The 20,812-nt window shown below is 28.7% G+C and overlaps 1 protein-coding gene across 2 annotated transcripts in view; it reads right to left on the bottom strand.

Moving 5' to 3' along the window:
* Window positions 1-10,972: 10,972 nt before the first annotated feature.
* LOC135964165 (probable serine/threonine-protein kinase DDB_G0282963) overlaps window positions 10,973-20,812 on the bottom strand; it is a 140,673-nt gene continuing 130,833 nt past the window's right edge. The window contains exons 10-13 of one of the 2 annotated variants that reach the window (XM_065516269.1): window positions 17,636-20,770; window positions 17,329-17,487; window positions 16,899-17,176; window positions 10,973-11,433 (exon numbers count right to left, since the gene is read on the bottom strand). In XM_065516269.1, coding sequence (XP_065372341.1) covers window positions 11,265-11,433; window positions 16,899-17,176; window positions 17,329-17,487; window positions 17,636-20,770 — 3,741 coding nt within the window. In that variant the 3' untranslated portion in view covers window positions 10,973-11,264. The remainder of the gene's footprint in view (window positions 11,434-16,898; window positions 17,177-17,328; window positions 17,488-17,635; window positions 20,771-20,812) is intronic. The other variant, XM_065516267.1, reaches the window with a different exon arrangement.

Raw genomic sequence — 20,812 nt, 5'->3', positions numbered from 1 at the left:
TATAAAATTTTACATATAAAATCATTAATTAAAATAATATTTACTGATCTGATTTATAGTTTTGAAATATAAAATAAAATTTTAGAAATTATTTGCAGTCGAAATCGAAAAAATTTTAGAGGCTTTTTAAACCACTACACAATTTTAATGTTCCAGTAGTACAAATATGGTCCAAATTTTAAATTCTATGGATAGTGGTTTTTTAATTAATTAATGATTACTCAAAAACGATTAGTCCTATATTATTAAATTAAACTTACAAAAATTGGAGTGAGCGAATTTACTTAATTGTGAAGAAATTCGAAAAGAATTCATCGATTTTTATGATCGATATCTCATTTTATTACTACCATATGAGACTTTGCGATAAAGCAATAAATCTGAATAATTTCTACCTTTTTCGATTTTTCAAGATTTTTTTTTAAAAAAAAAAAATTTATATTTTTTTTTTGCTTCAATTTAATATTATAAATCTATAGATAGCATGGGGAAAATTTTTTCAATATTCAATCATTCAAATAAAGAACATTAACTACTAAATTTTATGTATATCAAACAAAAAACTAAAATTTTGTGAAAATGAGCGAATTCACTTAATTGTGAATAAATTCGAAAAATATCTTTGCGATAAAGAATAAATCTGAACAATTTCTACCGTTTTCGATTTTTAATGATTTTTTTAAAACAAAAAAATTTTATATTTTCACATAAAAAATATATTTTTTTTCTTCAATTTGTTATTATAACTCCGAAACTAGTGAGCCGATTGAAACGCAATATATATGTGGAAATTTTTACATAGCATGGGGAAAATGTTTTCAATTTTCAATCATTCAAAAGAAGAACATTAACTACTTAAATTTATGTATGTATGTATATCAAACAAAAAACAAAAATTTTGTGAAAATGAGCGAATTCACTTAATTGTGAATAAATTCCAAAAGTATTCATCGATTTTTATGATCGATATCTCATTTTGTTGCTATTACATGTCGCTTTGCGATAAAGTAATAAACCCGTACAATTTCTGCAGTTTTCGATTTTTCATGAGTTTTTGAAACAAAACAATTTTCTATTTTCTCGTAAAAAATATGTTTTTTTCTTCAATTTGTTATTATAACTCCGAAACTTCTGAGCCTATTCAATCGCAATACATAAACGAATTAAACGTTTTGTAAATCCCAACTTTTCTAAGTTTATTTTAATAACATCAGACTAACCCTTTATGAGTTATCATTAACTCAACGTCTAACAAAATTTATAATTTTACTTAAACATTTTTTTTTTAAAAAAAAATCTATCCATAGAATTGAAAAATTTGATGCATCAAATCTATATAGTGGTTAGTCAAGCCTTTTTTTCTGTTGACCTGTGTAATTGATACATTGGATATTTATTTCAGCATTTGGAGTGCAATCGAGAATTTCTTTATTAATTTTCTTCTTAAAGATGCAGTATAATTTCTATACAGATAAAACAGATTTGTTGCCAATAAATAATTTCGAAGAATTTTTCGATACTACGACCATAGAGAAATATACATAGAGTGGAAGCTAGAAAAAAAATTCAAACAACAAGATTAGTCATAATAATCACATGTACGAGTATTGTTTTTGTTTTCACATAGTTTTTTTACTAATGCATTCTCAGCACTTAAGTTTTTGACAATTGAGTTAGGTCTTTGACAGGAGAGTTTCTGATATATGTGTATTTATCTATGACTATACGATGTTTGTAATTGAGAAAATTCAGAACTTGTATTTGAAGTGAGTGACAGAAATTGTAGAAGTTATTGAACAGTAATCTTGTGGAGGGTATAAACAATTCGTCTAGGCCGAATACCACATTCTTTTTTTAATTTTTTGGGGTTTCTTTTATAATTTCACTACTTTATATAATAAAGATAGAACATTTAAAATCTAAGCTCCTTTGGGGGGGATTATTAAACTACTACTTTTTCTTAAAGTTAATTAAAAACATTTATCATTATTATATATATATATTTATAATTAAAGTTAAGTTTTTTTCCTTTTTTTTGTTTTTTTTTTTTTTGATCATCAGTTTACAACCATAAAGATTTGTTTATTATTTATATAATATTCTTTTTTTAACAAGTGTTTTTATAACATTTGAAAAAATGTTATAAAATAACAGATTTTTATATGACAGTTTCTTAAATATTTTTATTTAAATTGTTTTGTTTTTGTTTTCATATAATATAAAAGATTTATTCATGATTAATGTTTAAAAATTTTATTAATAAAATACTGTTTTAAATCTTAATTTGTCTGTCTATTATATTAAGAGAATTTAGTTAATTTTAAAATCATTTTCAATAGTTTAAAGTTCTTGTATTTTGTATTTAATATTATTAAATAATTCATTCATTCATTCAATTTTGAAGTATTGTAATTAATAAAGTATGTTTAAAGTTTTTCATTCAATACTTTACTTTTCAATAAATATACTTACTTATATGAATATATTTTATTACTTAAATTAGCTCTGTTTTGTTTTATATATGTATAGCTATATATATTATATATATATATTTTAATAATTTATTTAATTTAAAATTAAAATGCATATTTATATAGTTTAATAATAATTATTAATTTTTGTTTTTTTTTTTGGATTTTTTGATATGTCTAAGAACTATTATCATTCGTTTTCAAAGTAGTTTATTAAAGAGTTTTTGTTTTATAAATAGTTAATTATATATTTAATAATTTGTTTTTTTTATACACTTTTCTTTTAGAGTTTATTTTTTTTAGTTAAGTTCATAAACTTACGTATAATGAGTTTTAATTTCTATATACTCGTATTGAAATTATTTATTTATTCATTCATTTATGTATAAATAAGTATTATTTTAGTTGTCTGTTAAAGTAAAGAATTTTTATTGATTTTAAATTTATTATTTTACATTCATAATTTACACACTTATTACACAATCACAACGCAGAGTATCGAGATAAGGTATGTTATGATTAAGTACGAGTATTTTCCTCTAAATATTTATATTTCTAAATTTTATTATAATTTTGTAGTTTGTTTTTTCTTGCTTTCTTTAGAAGAAACAAAATTTATATTTAAAATAAAGATTGTCGTGGTAGAAGGGCTATAATTATAAAATAATAATAATTTATAATAAATCATAATTTTTACAAAATTAAGGCCGCCATTTTCCTAAAGTATTCACGAGTTGTGTTGACTACTACACTTTAGGTAGGGAACAGTTTAACTCTGAATAAAGGGAGTAGCTCTTTCTTATTAAAAATATTATTTAAATGATTACAGAACTAGTCTTTAGTACGAAAAAAAATTTTAAATATTAAAGTTTTCTTTAATTTTCTTTAAAAAAATTATCATTTTTTAAAGTGGGAGTAAAATAAGAGGCGTGAAAGTAAAGCCATACTTTTGAATTTAAAATTCCTTTTATATTCAACAAGTAAGGGTGCTATATTCAGATGTGCCGAATCTAATACTTCCTTCACCAAAGTATACTTTAAGATAAATATTGAAAACAATTTTTGATTTGAAATAAAATTTGTTGAAAATAGGTGTATAAATAGTTTTGGTAATTTTTGTCATATAACTCTGTTATTTGTGGCCTCTGAACTTTATATAACTACCGATCCAGGACTATATTCGATATATTGATGTATTCATTACATTTGTAAGTTATTTAGGGTCGTCGGAAAGTGGATTTCAACAGACGGACATTGCTATATCGACTCTGCTATCTATAACTTAATTTGGTGACCTCATTACCAAGAAAAGCTAACAAATTGAAATCAAATCTCTCGTCGGTTCATAAATCTCGAATTAAAAGAATTCATCTACTGAAACTGAGATTACGTTTGAACAGCTGACTTTGACATTTGTGTTCTAAGAGTTGCAAATAGAGAAACCGAATTGTGTATGAAATCATTTAGGCTTTCGTTGACGTGGTTCGTATAGAAGTGATATCAATAAGCCCCAAATCTGATTTATTTCATAGAAATCGATCGAAAGCATTTGTTCGATATCGGCAAATAACCCAAAATCGTTTTTACTAATAAATTAAATTATTGACGAATAAAAAGTTGGAAGGGTAAATCAGAAATAGAGACTTACAGTCTGTTCCTTGATATCGAAAGACAAAGTAAGCAAACGAATGTTAATCACACGAAGTCGACAGAAATTGTTAAGTGTATGAATTAAGAATGCGGTATAACTTATATGTCATTTTGAAGCTGTCATTTATTCTCACTTCGTTATTGAACATTATAGTTCTAAAATTTGAAAAACAAAAGCCGTTGAAGCACATAAATTGCTCACCAAAGCATATGGTGAATGGTGATGAATAATAGTTCAGAAATGGTGAATTTGACACGGAAAACAAAGATCGCCTGAGCCACCCAAAAAAATGCCACAGGCATGAAGTGAAGGCATTACTCCATGAAGATTGTTCTCAGAAGAGCTTGCTAAATCATTGGGAGATACTAAAAAAACAATTTCAAAACATTTGCGAGCAGTAGTATTTATCCAAACATAGGGAAATTAGGTACCATACGAATTGAAGCCGAGAGACCTTGAAAGACGAATTTACATGTACAAACTGATGTTTGAACGCTATGAAAGATAATAATTTTTGCACGATGAAAAATGGATTATCCATTCCGATAACCCGTAGCGTAAGAGATCGTACGTAAAACCCGTCCAACCAGCTGAGCTAAATATTCATGGCGCTAAGGAAATGTTCTGTATCTATTACAAGCTGCTGAAATCTGACAGACCATCACAGGGAACCTTGGCCGAAAAACGCCCAGAATATGCGGCCAGGCATAAAACCGTAATATTACATTATGACAACGTTGGGCCACATGTCAAATGTTTCTATCGATGCAGAACAGTCTCTGAGCATTCGATATTGGCTAGATTCTTTCTTGGCCTCATCCATATGTTGCTTGAAATTTGGCTTGAAATCCATATGTTGCCAGAGAAAATATCATAGCTAATAATGGACAATGTTTTGAATAAATTTATATTGTAGAAATGTACCAAAAGCTAAAAAGCTTTTAAAAATCCCACATTTTTAAGTCATACACCTTATAGATTCCTCTTTAACAGATATGAGTGGATTGCATCAAGGTTAGTTCTATTGGATAGTAATTCAGACACCATTTTTCAACAAGATCGGTGGAGAACTCTCTGAGTTAAGTGCACCAACTTTTTAAATCTATGTGTTCTTATCGGGATGAAATTTGCACAAAGGTTAGTTCTATTGAATAGTAATTCAGACACAAGATCGGTGAAGAACTCTCTGACTTAGAGGTCGTAAAAATTTTACATTTTGATCAAGCAGGTGTTTTTTCTCATCCATGTAACTTATTACCTATTGTCCTTAGCAAAATGTGTCCCAAATAGTTTAAATATCTCTTTTCTTCAATCTATCGAAAAAAGTTAAAATTAAAAAAAAATAAAAAAATTTGGAAATTTTTTTTCCGACATCAAAAACTTTTTTCGACTTTTTTTCAAAATGGACAAATTTCATACCGATCGGGAGACATCGATTTCAAAAGTTGGTTAACTTGACATGAAATCCCCCAAAATATATATTTTAAATGTAGTCTTTTTCCGAAACCCGTTTCTGGATATATTATATGGTTTTAAACAAAATTTAAAAAAGCTTTACTTTTGTAAATCATTTTTGGAAAAAAAAAACTTTTTAGAAACCAGCACATTATGGTCAGCTTTAAATGATTTGCAATGGCGATAATATCAGGAAGTCAAATCGCTTTCTATAGTTAATATAGTTTTGACTTACACTTCAACATTTTTTAACGGCCTATAAAAATAATAACAAACTAAAAATGAATAAAATAAAAATGATATGATTTAGAAAAATGTTTAAATAATAATATTTTTGTTTATTTTCAAAGTATTTTATATAATAATAATAATATTTAGTAGGTAAATAATAAATGTAATAAATTTAAACTAAAAACAAATAAGTAACACAAAAAACAATTAACTTAGAAATAAAGCATAATAATCATAATAATAACATTTATTTATGAGTATATTTTCACTTGATCTGATAGTCATAAGAATTGCCTCTTTCTTTGCCTTAAATTTTTGCTAAATTATGTTTTTTTTTATTTTATTTTTGGTAGTGGAAATTTCTTTAAAGAAAAATAAAACTTATTTGAATAAATATCTATGTATTGTTTTGTTTTCTTTGTATGTATGTATCTATGCAAGTATTTGTTTGTAGTAATAAGTAGTAGTATGTAGTAGAAAATTAATAACACTTTTACACTTAAAGATACAGATACAGACAGAGTTAGAGAGAGATATAGACAGAGAGAGAGTTCTTTCACTCACTCATTCACTTAATTAATAAACAACAAAGATTTTATTTTATAATTAATTATTTGTGTTTTGTTTGCTTATTTGACTATTACGAATAAAATAAAAATATATTGTTTAGAGTCTAATAACATTTAAGATTTTTTTTTAAATTAGTTTTCACTTGTTATTTTATTTTCTAGAAATAATTAAATATTTCTTAAGGTGGTTTTAATTTATTTTTATTTTTAATATATAATACTTATTAAATTTTTATTTATTTACTTTACTTTAGTTTTGTTTACTTTTAATTTTACATTTAGTTTTAATGTAATAATTAATATTTTTTATATGTATAATTTTTTTTGTTAAAGAAGGCATTGATGGAAAATTATTTAATGTAGAAAAAGTAAGAGAGAAACAAATAATAAGATTTAAAAGAATAAATTAAATAAATAGTTAATAAATACTTTAGCGTTTTTATAATTTATTTTTAATTCTTTTAGATTTTTGTTTTTCAAAGAATTTCATTTTAATTTGTTTACAATTTTATTGTAAGTTATCTTTTAGTTTCTTTTTTTTTAATAATTTAATTTAAATAAATTATTAATTTTTTTTTTTTTGCTAAATAAGAGCATCATGTGTACGTGTGTGTTTGTGTTTACAATACAACCATAGAAAATTGCTAATAGTTTAATTTATTTTTTTTGTTTGTTTTATAGATGAATTATAATTTAATTATCTGTATTTTTTTTATAATTATTTTAATATATTTGTTTAATTAGTAAGAGAGGAAAATTCAACTAAGTTTTTTTTAGGTGAAAGCTAAGATGTTAATTTAGTTGGTAGTAGGTGAGAGTGAGTAAATATTTGTTTTTAATAAGTTTAAGAGATTTTTGTTCTAAATAATTGGCAGAAATATTACAGGACTTGGTTTTTCAATTTATGTGTATCAAGGAAAATTAAAAATAAAAAAGATTTTTGGAATATATTTTAATTAAAATAAATAAACAGTGTTGCTTTTTGAGCTTTTATACAGATGATATACATAATCAAAGTCTTTACGTTACGTAAGGTTTCCTAAATAGAGCTAATCAGCTGATCGATGTTTATATGTGTAAAGAAGTTAGAGCGTTATAGCGAATTTTCTAACGTTTTTAGAAGTCATTGTTTTACTGACTTTAGAACAGTCGCTAAGAAATGATACGGTTAGATTCCATCCCCGATTAACCACTTTCTTATCTTTCGTACTTTTACATTCTAAAGGAAAATAATTTTGTATTACAATTACTCTTTTGTAGAGTCCAACCGAAACCGAAGCGAATATTAGACCTAAAAATCATTATTCGCCCTAAGCCGAAACAAATCGAAACTTTTCAAATCTACTATTCATTTTCACTCACTTTATATTGTGTACTCCATTAAACTAGTTTTCTCATTTTGAACTGAAAAGTTTACAGAATGCTTAGACCACAGAGAAGCATAGAGCGGAAACTAGAAAAAAACTCAAACAAAAAAATTACTCAAAATAATCAATTATTATTTTGAGTATTGTTTTTGTTTTCACATAGTTTTTCTTACTAATACATTCTCATCACTTAAGTTTTTGACAACTGAGTTAGGTCCTTGACAGGAGAATTTCCGATCTGGCATAGACATTAAAAATATCGGTCTTTGTATTCTAATATTTATATTGAAAACTTGTTTCTCCTTTAAAATTTCATAATCTAAGTTTTTCCTTTAAAAAATTTATTATTTTTGGTAAACTTCGGTCGGACTCTACTCTTTTGTTATTTTTGCGCCGAAAGTCTCAGTCGAGCTGGAATGGGAGCAAAATTGCCGTCCATAATTTTTTTCAATTTAAATCTGTCAGAGGTTTTTTATGTCTTTCTAGTACTTGTTTGAATTTTACTGTAAAAATCTAATTTTTCTCTGATTTAATTTCCATATTAAGAAATCGACTCAGACATGCAGGAGTCTTATGTGCTGTTTTTCTAAACCAGACGAGTACTTTGAGTGGAAATTGATTGTTATTGTAATAAAAACAAAATACACTGTTTTCTTTTAGAAAATTGGCTGGAAAAGACTGTTTTCTTTTAGAAAATTGTCTTGAAAAGACTGTTTTCTTTTAGAAAATTGTCTTGAAAAGACTGTTTTCTTTTAGAAAATTGTCTTGAAAAGACTGTTTTCTTTTAGAAAATTGTCTTGAAAAGACTGTTTTCTTTTTAGAAAATTGTCTTGAAAAGACTGTTTTCTTTTTAGAAAATTGTCTTGAAAAGACTGTTTTCTTTTTAGAAAATTGTCTTGAAAAGACTGTTTTCTTTTTAGAAAATTGTCTTGAAAAGACTGTTTTCTTTTTAGAAAATTGTCTTGAAAAGACTGTTTTCTTTTTAGAAAATTGTCTTGAAAAGACTGTTTTCTTTTTAGAAAATTGTCTTGAAAAGACTGTTTTCTTTTTAGAAAATTGTCTTGAAAAGACTGTTTTCTTTTTAGAAAATTGTCTTGAAAAGACTGTTTTCTTTTAGAAAATTGTTTTGCAAAGACTGTTTTCTTTTAGAAAATTGTTTTGCAAAGACTGTTAGGAACCCTAATACTGATAGCAAAATATCAGTATGCGTAGAAATTATGTTACGAATGATCGTAATACTTTTTAATTTAGATTTCAAAATCACAAAGCTGAGATAAAATACTTATTTGCTAAAATTTTTGAGAAATTTCTTAAAAACTAAAAATTCTACATATTTTATTTTCGAATTTGTTTGCAATACTCGTATAATAACTGTTAATTTCTACCGAAATAGTAGGTTTTTAATTGGTCATTTAAAACCTATTCGTAGCTGGATATAGACTGATCTGGTGCTGTCAACATAATAAAAAGTACTGCTGCTGTCAACATGCATCTGTCAGTTGACTTCTGTCAAAAATTGAACAAGCTGTGTCATTTAGTTTGACAGCCATTGATAGCTGACTACCTCGTGACATGAGGAGAAAATGGGAAAAAGTGAATTTCGTCCGCTCATTATGCAGCACTCAAACCAAGACTAAGTTTGATAAATACGATGGAAACTCTGCACCATCAAAATAAAAAAAGTGGTTTACACCCGAGATTAAAAATGTGAGAGATTGTGGAAGCCATAGACATCTCACATAGCTAAGTGTTTTCAATTCTGAATGATCACTTGGGTTTGAGAAAGCCTCGATTTAGCCCTGATTGACTATTTTTGTTTACAAACCCAAAGGAAATGTATCGGTGGAAAGAGATTTCACTCCAACGATGAAATCATCTCCCAAACAAACACCTATTTTGATGACCTCGATGAATTTTAATTATTGGAAAAGATAAAAAATTGGTGAAACTTTGGACAAAGTGTATAGAGCTCAAGGGAGACTATGCTGAAAAACAAAATGATTTTTTTTTATCAAGTGTTTCATTAAAAAAGTCATGGACTTATTGATTCGCCCTTGTTTGAATTTTTATTAAAATTAAATATTTAAAAGTGGAACCACTGAAATATGTATGTATATGAACAAAAATGTCAGCTGGTTACGATGTTGTTGCCGTTTTCAAAATAATAATAGTCGGTAGCCTGCTGTCGTAGACATATTAAATGTAATTGAATTCTATCAAAACCAAATTTTCTTCCTTCAAGAAAACTAAATAAAATTTGTTGCAAAAATCCAAGCTGCAAGCAACACTATGTATTTGTTCTAGTTTAGTAAAATTCGGATGAAAAAGGCATACCAGATGCTAGAATGTCGCCATCTTAGAAAAGAAAAATTATTAGAGAGAGTGAAAATTGAAAATTGCTTTAAGTAAATACAATTATGAAATGAAAAATAGTTCAATGAATATAGAGGTTAAAGCTTAATATCATACTTATAAGTTAGTAATATGTATTGTTTTTTTTGTAATTATATCATATAATTGTTTTCTTTGGTATTTAATAATTAATTATATCATTTACTTAATGCTGGCATACTTTGTTTATTTTTTAACTTAAGGTTAAAGAAAGTTTTTTGTGTTTTTTTCTATTCGTTTTTTTGAAGACTTAATTAAAAAATAAAATTGTCTTTTTGGCATAATTTGTTTTTGTTAGGACTTAGAAAACAAATAAACTTTTCTTTAGAAATATAATATTATTTATTTATTTAAATATTGTATATACAATTCTTACATAATAAAAATTTGATGTTTAATGATTTTAGTTTTTGGTTTTTTTTCTTTCTGTTAGGCTTAAAAATTAAATACAAACATTAACAACATTAAATAGTACTTAGTTAGACTGACTGACTGACGTTAGGTTTAATTAAAAACTACTTTTGATTTTGTTGAGAATTTTCAAATCTAAACAACAATTTTTCAAGTAGTTTTTAACACACACACACAGAGATTTTATAAAAAATAATTATGAATTTAATTATTTGTGTTTTTTTTTTTGTTGTGGGGAAAATACATATTTTGGAGGGGGGTTTTAATCTCACTCTTTATCACTTGTATACTAAAAGAAAAATTTAGTTAAAATTTTATGTTATAATAAAAATTTGACAACAATGACTAGAATTATTTGATTTTTCTTTGGTAAACAAACAATAAATTAAAAGTTTAAAATATTTAAGCTTCTTTTTTCTAATTTAATTTTTGTTTCTTTACTAGTTTAAAATTATTTTTTGGGTTTTTACGGATCTTAAGAAATGCTGCATAAAATTAATTTCGAATCATTTAAAATGATTGAAAGTCAAGTAAAATTAACATAAAAATATTAAATTTAATTAATTAATTTAGATTTTCTCTTCTCGGGCGATTGTCATTATTTTTTTAAGAATTCTTGATTTTTTGTTTTGTTTTTTGTCTACATTTAATTTAAAAATTATAATGTATTTGTTAGGAATTATATGAATTTGTTTAAAACAATTTGTTAATAATTTTTTTATAATTGTTGTGTTTGTTGCTGTTGTGGTTGCTGCTGCTGCTGCTGCTGTTGTTGTTGTTGTTGTATTATTTGATTTTGATTATTTGTAATTTGTACAGTTGTTTCATTATCTGTTGCACGATGGGTCTTCATATGGGCACTACGACTCTTAATTTTATTGAATACTCTGAAAAATATTTGTTTTAATTTTAAAGAAAAAGTAAGAAATATTAATTATAATTTATAAGAAAAAAGAAATATTTGCAAATTTTTCTTTTTTTAAACTATAAATAAATCAAAAAAGAGGATTATTACTAATAGACATTTAGTTTAGAAGCCCATGAAATACACATCATGGCACATGCATACATTTCGATGATAGAACAGAGAAGCGTTTTTTCTTTTTAGTTACATGCTCAACTAGTGTTTTAAATAATATTTAAGATTTGTTTTCCTTGTATTGCAATATACAAATTTTACTTATCTTTTAAATATTTTTTTTTTGTTTTTGTGGTATTATGAAGACAGTCAGAGACAGAGAGAGAGAGGAGACAGAGTGACACTTAAGGAAATTAAGTTAAATAATGTTTAAAAGAACAAAAGAAATTTAAGAGAAAATATAGGTTAATTGAAACATAATAGAATGTTAGAAAAAAATAGTTAAAATTGTGTAACCCTGCAATAGAAAATACCTCAAAAAAGGTTAAGCTGAAGACAAAAAAAGTTTAAAGTGCTTTAAAGAAGCTGTGAGAACTTTTATACAATATACTACTATAGATTTCATTTTATAAAAAAAGAAACATTTTGAAGATGTTTGTAGATAATATGGAAACATTTTAAAAAAAATCAAATTTCTTACGAGTTCCTATATATTTTACCACACGCAGAGAAAAAATATAGTTATACTTGTTTACCGTAACCATTTCAACATGGGCTACAAATTTGCCTATGAGCCTGAGAATATGATCACTCTTTTGCAAAAATGACACCGAGGCCCCAAATCTTTGGGGGAACATAAAAAAGTGCATGACTTTGGGCAAAACCATATACGTACTGGTCTCCGTATATGGTTATATTTCCATGGCTTAAGAAATTAGACACAGTGTAATCACGGAACAAAATATGTATGTGATAAAAATGATTGCAGCAATCATATACTTAATTGCTATAATCATATATATGATTGCCACAATCATGCATAGTAACGTTAACATATTATGGTCCAGATAAGTAATTATTGTGACCATAATATAGAAATGGTTACGGTAGACATTCACAACCAGATTCCCAAACTTACGGGTTTTTCCGTTTATATAGGAATTACTTATTATTAAAAGGTCCACAGAAATATGTAGCTCTAGATGACATAGTTAGTCGATTACTATGGATGAGACATTTGACTTTCTTTAGTAATCTAAAAATATGGAATCCGAGGAAGGATTATATATTCCGGAATTTAGACCGCCATGTCTTGAAAATCAACCAAGAATTTTGGCATAATCCAGAGACAGTGATATACTGTATCTTTACTGACTGTCCGAAGACGGATACGGGCTCTAGTAGAAGAGCTTGACTTTTTCAATACCTATAAGTTTATATAAAACTAGGACGTTATTCCGGAATCAACAATACCCCACAGCCTTGCTACTATTAAGGGTCTGATTCCAAAACACGAGCTGTAAACAATTTTTAGTACCTTATACAGAAACACAAACATTTTCAAATTCTAGCATGAATAATATTAAAAAATTATTTGAAAACTGTGTAATTTTCATACAAAAATATAAAAATTGCTTTCCGATCGTGTCTCTGGATCAGGATCTTAAACTTTTGTATAAAAATCACCCAGTTTGCAAATAATTTTTGAGTATTTTTCATAGAAAATTGGAAAATTATTCACCGATTGTGTTTCGGAACAAGACCCTTCAACATCTCAAATTGTTGAGTATCGTCGATTCCAAAATAACGTCCTAGTTTTATATATTAATTCTTATGTGGTAAATTCGAAATGTACATCTCTTAGGATGAAATCGAAATACAGAAGGATATTCATTAGTCGGACTTTCAATGTAATCTAGGAATACACATTCAAGCACATATATTATGATCACAATACAGACAATACAGCTGAACAAATGAGGATCCGTTTTAAATGTCTCAGATGTAGTATCTGTCGCCATTCAGAATGCTGACAGTGCACGCAGAGAAAAAATATAATTGGACATGGTTACTGCAACCATTTATATAGTGTTACAAGTTTTTTAACTATATTATAGTCACAGTAACCATTTACATGATTGTGGTAACCATAATATGGTTAACTTACGATTCACATGATTGTCTCAACCATATATATGGTTACAGTAAACATATATATGTTTGTGGCAACCATATTTATGATGAATAATTTTATCATAATATGTTGTTCTCAGATTATGATAAGCCTTAAGCCGAGAGCACCATAATATGATAAGTCCTTCATCATATAAATGGTTGTCACAAACATATATATGTTTACTGTAACCATATATATGGTTGAGACAATCATGTGAATCGTAAGTTAACCATATTATGGTTACCACAATCATGTAAATGGTTACTGTGACTATAATATAGTAAAAAACTTGTAACAATATTGAAATGGTTACAGTAACCATGCCCAACTATATTTTTTCTCTGCGTGTAGATGAAGCAAAATTGACACATGAAAATTTGCCTGGAAAATACTATGTGAAATGCGCTAAACAACTCGTGTATTGGTAGCGAAATGTCATTTCGCAACTAATGGCAGTTAGAGGGTTGTGATCGGTAAGAACGCAAGCAGACTTGAAGTTTTTTTTCATCAGTTACTGTCATTTGCCTTGATACCTGCATAAGACAAGTTGGACTCATTTTACTAGAATCTACACTTGATATATATAGTTGATGTCATTGAGTGGTGAGATCTTGTCATATGGAGTCATATCTGTACTACTCGATTGCTTGAGTGCCGCTTTCTTTTTTCGAGAAATTATTTTAGCAACCAAATAATGGAATATCTACCTTTTTGCCCTTAAACTAAGCCAGACCTATCAAATCCTATTACTATATGGAATAAGGTGTGAAAAAAAAATAAAATTTCGAAATAGTTCTTCAATAGCGGAAATATATATAATTACAAAAGTAGTTTTTTTTTTATTTACAAAAAAGGCAGAATTTGTTTTAAAAATATTTTTTATATGATTAAAAGAAAATTAAGAAAGGTTAAGGAAAAATTTATAACAAAAAATTTAAAAAAATTAAATAAAAAAATAAAAACAATTGCCATAACACTTACAATTAATCCAAGTTGTATTATTATTTTTTTTTTTGTATAAATTTTAGCCATCGATCAAATAGTTATGGACTGACTAGATTTTGTTTATATATATGTACTTTCATTTATGCAATTCTATTTTGGTGGCTGAACGAAGTTTCAAATTGTTGAGGGAATTCAACGATTTTGATTAAAAACTTCTATGAGCAGTGAATCTTCGCTTTAATTTGAGAATTTGAGTGATTTTCGTACGATTTTTTTTGTTTGTTTGTTGAAAAAATATATATAATAATCAATATTTGAAAAATACAACAACAACAAATAAATAAAAAGAAACAACAATTATTATATGATGAATTAGTTACTAGAAAACCAAAAAAAAAAACAAAAACAAAACAGTTATCAGCAACTTCTGGTACAATACATTAATTAAGGGAACAAGGATTGCACTGATGATGATGATAATGATTTAACAGGTATAATTTAGTACCCATACGTATAATGGTACCAGTTATTATAAGGGAAAATTATATTAAATGAATCAAGGTACTTAAGACGATATTCAGCTACAGGCAAATTTAATTTAACTTAATGAGGTAACTCAGGAAATAAAAATTATAAAAACAAAAACTAAGTTTCAACGTGCTTCTTTACGCAGCCATTTTTTCAAATGACTTGGTTTGAAATCAAAATTGTATAACGGGAAACTAAAAAATCAAACGAAATAATAATAAAATAGAACAAATCTCTCTTTTACGAGTACAATACAAACAAAATTTAATTTGAATCAGGGATGGAAAATTAAATTTTTGTTCGATATCAAAATAATATACAGGAAACAATTCAGGAGACAAGAAACTAATGTTTTACACATGATTTTTTACAGAAAATACCGGTTTACACACGTTTTTCTATAGAAAATACAGTTTTACAAAAGATTTTCTATAAAAACCAGTTATACACATACATAGTTTTCTATAAAAAAAAACTGTTATACACAATATTTTCTATACAAAACTTTCTATATAAAATACTGTTTCATACAAGATTTTCTATAGAAAATATTGTTTCATACAGTGTTTTCTATAGAAAATATTGTTTCATACAGTGTTTTCTATAGAAAATATTGTTTCATACAGTGTTTTCTATAGAAAATCTTGTATATAACAGTGTTTTCTATAGAAAATCTTGTGTATAACAGTGTTTTCTATAGAAAATCTTCTGTATAACAGTGTTTTCTATAGAAAATCTTCTGTATAACAGTGTTTTCTATAGAAAATCTTCTGTATAACAGTGATTTCTATAGAAAATCTTCTGTATAACAGTGTTTTCTATAGAAAATCTTCTGTATAACAGTGTTTTATATAGACAATCTAGTGTTTTCTATAGAAAATCTTTTGTATAACAGTGTTTTCTATAGAAAATCTTCTGTATAACAGTGTTTAATAGACAATCTAGTGTATAACAGTGTTTTATATAGACAATCTAGTGTATAACAGTGTTTTCTATAGAAAATTTTCTGTATAACAGTGTTTTATATAGACAATCTAGTGTATAACAGTGTTTTCTATAGAAAATCTTGTGTATAACAGTGTTTCTATAGAAAATCTTGTGTATAGCAGTATTTTCTATAGAAAATCTAGTGTATAAGAGTGTTTTATATAGAAAATCTTGTGTATAACAGTGTTTTCTATAGAAAATCTTGTGTATAACAGTGTTTTCTATAGAAAATCTTGTGTATGATAGTGTTTTCTACAGAGAACTATGTGTATAACAGTATTTTCTATAGAAAATCTTGTATATAACGGTGTTTTCATAGAAAATCTTGAGTATAACAGTGTTTACTATAATAAATCTTATATATAACAGTGTTTTTTAAACAAAATTGTGTGTATAACTGTATTTTCTATACAAAATCTTGTGTATAACTGAGCTTTTTATAGAAAAGCTTGTGTATAGCAGTGTTTTCAATAGAAAATCCAGTGTATACCAGGTGTTTCTATAGAAAACTATGTGTATAACATAGTTTTCTATCGAAAAATCTAGTTTTCTATACTAAATCTTGTATATAACAGTGTTTTCTATAGAAAACTATGTGTATAATAGTGTTCTCTATAGAAAGCTATGCGTAGAACAAAGTTTGCTATAGAAAGCTATGTGTATAACAGTGTTTGATATAGAAAATCTTGTGTATAATAGTGCCTTCTGTAGAAAATCTTGTGTATGACAGTGTACTAATGATTTTCTACTTTGATTTCCATCCCTGATTTGAATTGTTGCTTTGATTTAGAATAATTTAATGAACGAATAGTAATAGTAAGTAGTGGTAGTAGTAATTTGAGTTGGGGGAATCTTACTTGCCGCACACCTTGCAGGGGAATTCGGTATTGTCTTTATTGGCATTGGTATCTTTTTGATTTGGATTCGCCGTGTTGGTATGGATAGACTGGGTGTTATTATGCATTGGATGATTATTACTATTGGTAGCAGAACCTTGCGAGGAATTTGCATTGGTAGTATTAGTAGTTGTTGCAGTTGCATTCGTATTATTATTACTGTGTTGATTATTGTGGCTGTTGCGGCCATAAGTATGGATGCGAGTATGACCATGCAGAGCTGCTTTAGAAGAAAAGCTCTGCAATGGTTTACCATAATATGTTGGATTTTATATAATTTTAATCAAAATGTTTAATAAAAGAATTTAATGAATTAGTTGTTAATAAAGCATTTTTTTTTTTGTTTGATTCAAATGTAGAGAAGTAAATGGCTGATTTTTTTATTACTTACCGCTGAACAATCTGGTATTTCGCATACATAAGGTTTGGGATCATTGGCATGATTTTGTGGTGGTGTTTCTGTTTTTAGGTGGGTTACCTTGTAGTCTACACATAATTTCTTCCAGAAATAATACATTTGTACACATTCTCCAGTGGTTTTTGAACCGAGCTGTAAGCATTTAAAGTTAAATAAATTTGTTAAATAAATGTATAAGATTGGAAATAGGGACAAATTTCACAAAATATGAGCCATTGGACGATGACTTAGATATAAAAAATTCAGAATGGCGGTTAGGGCACTTGTTTTCAACACTCACCTCTTTTGAAATTTTACTAAACTCCTTCCCGTGCTTCTCCAAACCCTTCAGAAATATCTCCAACTCATGTGAAGACCATTTTATTTGGAATGAGTTCGATTGGGTCTGTAATAAACTCAAAACAGCTGTTGCTGTGTTACCCTGGGCCTTTAGCAAGGCCTGTAAGGCAACCTCCTCAGAATGACTGCCCAAGGGTACGGCTGAAGATTTACTCAAGTCGATGAATCTCATTAAAATCTTATCATCCTTTTGGACTTCCGGATCCCACATCAGATCACAACCAATCGTTTCCTCTATAGCCGAACTGGAACAGGCGTTTTCATTAAATGCAGGTATAGCGGCTTGGTAGGCTGAACCTAAATTTACTTTTGATTCATCGGAGAAATCGACCAAACCCACGGGATCGTCGAAATCATCATCGAAATTATCGAAGGTCAAGAGAGAACAGCCCAATTGCTTCAAAACATTGCAGTACAAACCGTGACCTTTGCGTTCGGGATTCAGTATGGGAGCTGGTGTGTAATGGGTACGTGAAGGTTTGCGTAGTTTTGATTTGTAGGGCGACAATGCTTGATATTTGGAATAAGAAGAATGTGAAGACGTAGAGTCTAACGAGGAATGACCTTTCAAACGTCTTTTCAAAATAGAGTTAGTTTGATTTGACAGCGGCTGTAGAGAGGTGGTTACAGTTGGGTTCGAGGCAATGGAATTCGAGGAGTGACTTTGCTGTGGAAATATTATATGGCTCGATGATGATGATGTTGTATTTTTCACCATCTCCAGGGGTTTATTGAGATGAATAATATTTTGTAATTGTGGGTTAGTAGAGTTGGGGTTGTTGTCTAATTTTAGTTCCATTTTATCGGTGGTACCACTAGTGTATATTATAGGCTGCATTAAGGCCTCATTAAGTGAGTTTATGGTTGTGGATGTCAGAAATTGTGACTGATGTTGTTGTTGCTGCTGCTGTTGCATAAGATGCGACTGCTGCTGTTGCTGTAGCTGACTATTAGATTGATTTTGTACTTGTGGTAAATTTTGTACATTATAGTGTATAGTAGTTGTTGTAGAGGAGGAATTTGCAGAGGTTGGATTGCAGGAATTCTGTATTACATTTGAGGGTATATTCAAAATCAATTGATTTATTTCGGAGGAGGAAGTAGCTGAACCAGAAGATGTTTGTGTATTCGAATCCAAGGATATTTTAACTGTTTGGTTTGGATGTGCCAGCTGCTGCTGATTGTTGTATTGAATATTATGCTGTTGATTTTGATGTTGCTGTTGTGGTTGTTGATGAGGAATGTGTTGGATTTGTTGTTGTTGCTGCAGCTGCTGTTGTGGCTGCTGAGTCTGTTGTTGCTGTTGGGGCAAGGGATTTTGTATTTTTTGTTGCTGCCCAAAATCTCGTGGTGAAGACGACAATAGAGGATCTTCGGAATTGGGCATCATTTGTGATTGTAAACTTAGACCGGGTAAATAATATAAATCAATTATATTCTCCCCCTGATTTTCACAATTCAAATTGAGTTGATCTTCGGTTAAAACTTCACGCAACACTTCTTTGACCTCTTCGGCTGTGCCTATACCGCTAGTGAAAAATGATTCGGATAGCGGTGATGTGGCATTACGGGAGTCGTTTAGAAATTCTTGATCTTCATCGAGGAAGGAAAGATTTGCCTCTGCGAATTCACGCAAATCACACTCCGTATCGGGATCTGTGCCATTTAGCAAATCTTCCACTTTAATATTGGAATCGAAGGAATTATCTTCGAGCACACTTTTCAATTTCATTATTTTCTCATTATCGGTTTCTCCCGCATGATTGTTGGAAATTAATGACTCACTGAAGAAGATATTTGGTGCATCGTTGAAGTGATGATTGTCCTCTATGTAGGGGGAAGTCTGTGTAACATTTTCGTGGCTTGAAGGTGGTGTGGGATAAGCTAGAGGTGAATGTATGGGTGAATTGAGGCTGGAGGTGAATTGATTTTTTATATCTTGTGGCAAGGACAAGGTATTTGTTCTAATCTGCTGGTGGTTGATCAAAGTTGGATTTTGTATGATTAATTCTTTGGAATGGAAATGTTGGAAGTTTGGTAAAGTTTGTGTAGTTTGACACTGATTTGAGTTCTGTTGCAACTGTTGGTGGTGGTGTTGCTGCTGATGTTGCTGGTGCTGCTGATGAAGCTGCTGTTGGTGTTGCTGCTGATCCACACAATTTTGCTGCTCAATATCATTCATTTTATTATCCATGACCTCAAATTGTTCGGAATGTTCAGGTTTTAAATTGTCTCCAGCATCACTCAATAATTGCATGGTATCGACAGTTTGTAACAACATCTCGGCTTCACTAACATTATAAACCTCGTTTTCACCAAATAAAGCCGAACCATCACTCGTGTAGGTGACCGTATATACTTCACTGTTACTATCAGCCCCTTGGGCAATAGTCAACGATAAAGGAGTGCCATCGGGCAGGGTAACATTAGTGGAATTTGACATTTGTATGTGTTCGTCTTTCTTAAGCTTTCCCTTGGTCGACAGCACCTGGACTTCCGAGGGTATAATGACACTACAATTATTTTTATTTGTTATAATCTGGCGGGTTACACCACCCAAGGGTGTGTTGTTGTTTGGCGGTTTCTGGGTGACTGCTATGCGAGTGCCCCGTTTTAGTAATTCGATCAGAGTCGAATCTTTTGGATCGGTTGATGTGCTTCGTGTTGTCGTTGTATTAATCGTTGCTGCTGTTGTTGTAGTTGTTTTCGTTGCAATACGTTCGGCATTTAGGGTGTTGGTTGTGGTACCCACCCCAATATTATTCATTGTCTTTTGTTGCTGTTGCTGATGCTGATGCTGCTGCTGTTGCTTAGTACTATAGATTTCGATACTTTGTGGCAAGTTAATGTCTTGTACATTGATATTGGACTTTGGATTATGTTTAATAGTTGTAGCCGCAGGTAATTGTTGTTGCTGCTGTTGTTGTTGTGTGGAATTTTGTTGATTTGTTGTAGTTGTACTGTTCGGTTGTGTCTTGGGATTAAGGAAACTATCCAAATCACTAATGGATCTACGTATGGTAGTTGTATTATTTTGGGTACTATTTGTGGGCGGTGCGGGGACTACAAAGGCACCCTGAAATTACAAATATTAGAAAAATTACTTGCAATTTAAGAG

Source organism: Calliphora vicina, chromosome 1, assembly GCF_958450345.1.
Source record: "Calliphora vicina chromosome 1, idCalVici1.1, whole genome shotgun sequence".
In the NCBI taxonomy this organism is placed as follows: Eukaryota; Metazoa; Arthropoda; class Insecta; order Diptera; family Calliphoridae; genus Calliphora; species Calliphora vicina.
The sequence above is the reverse complement of the archived record's forward strand: the minus strand, read 5'-3'. Positions and strand labels throughout refer to the sequence as shown.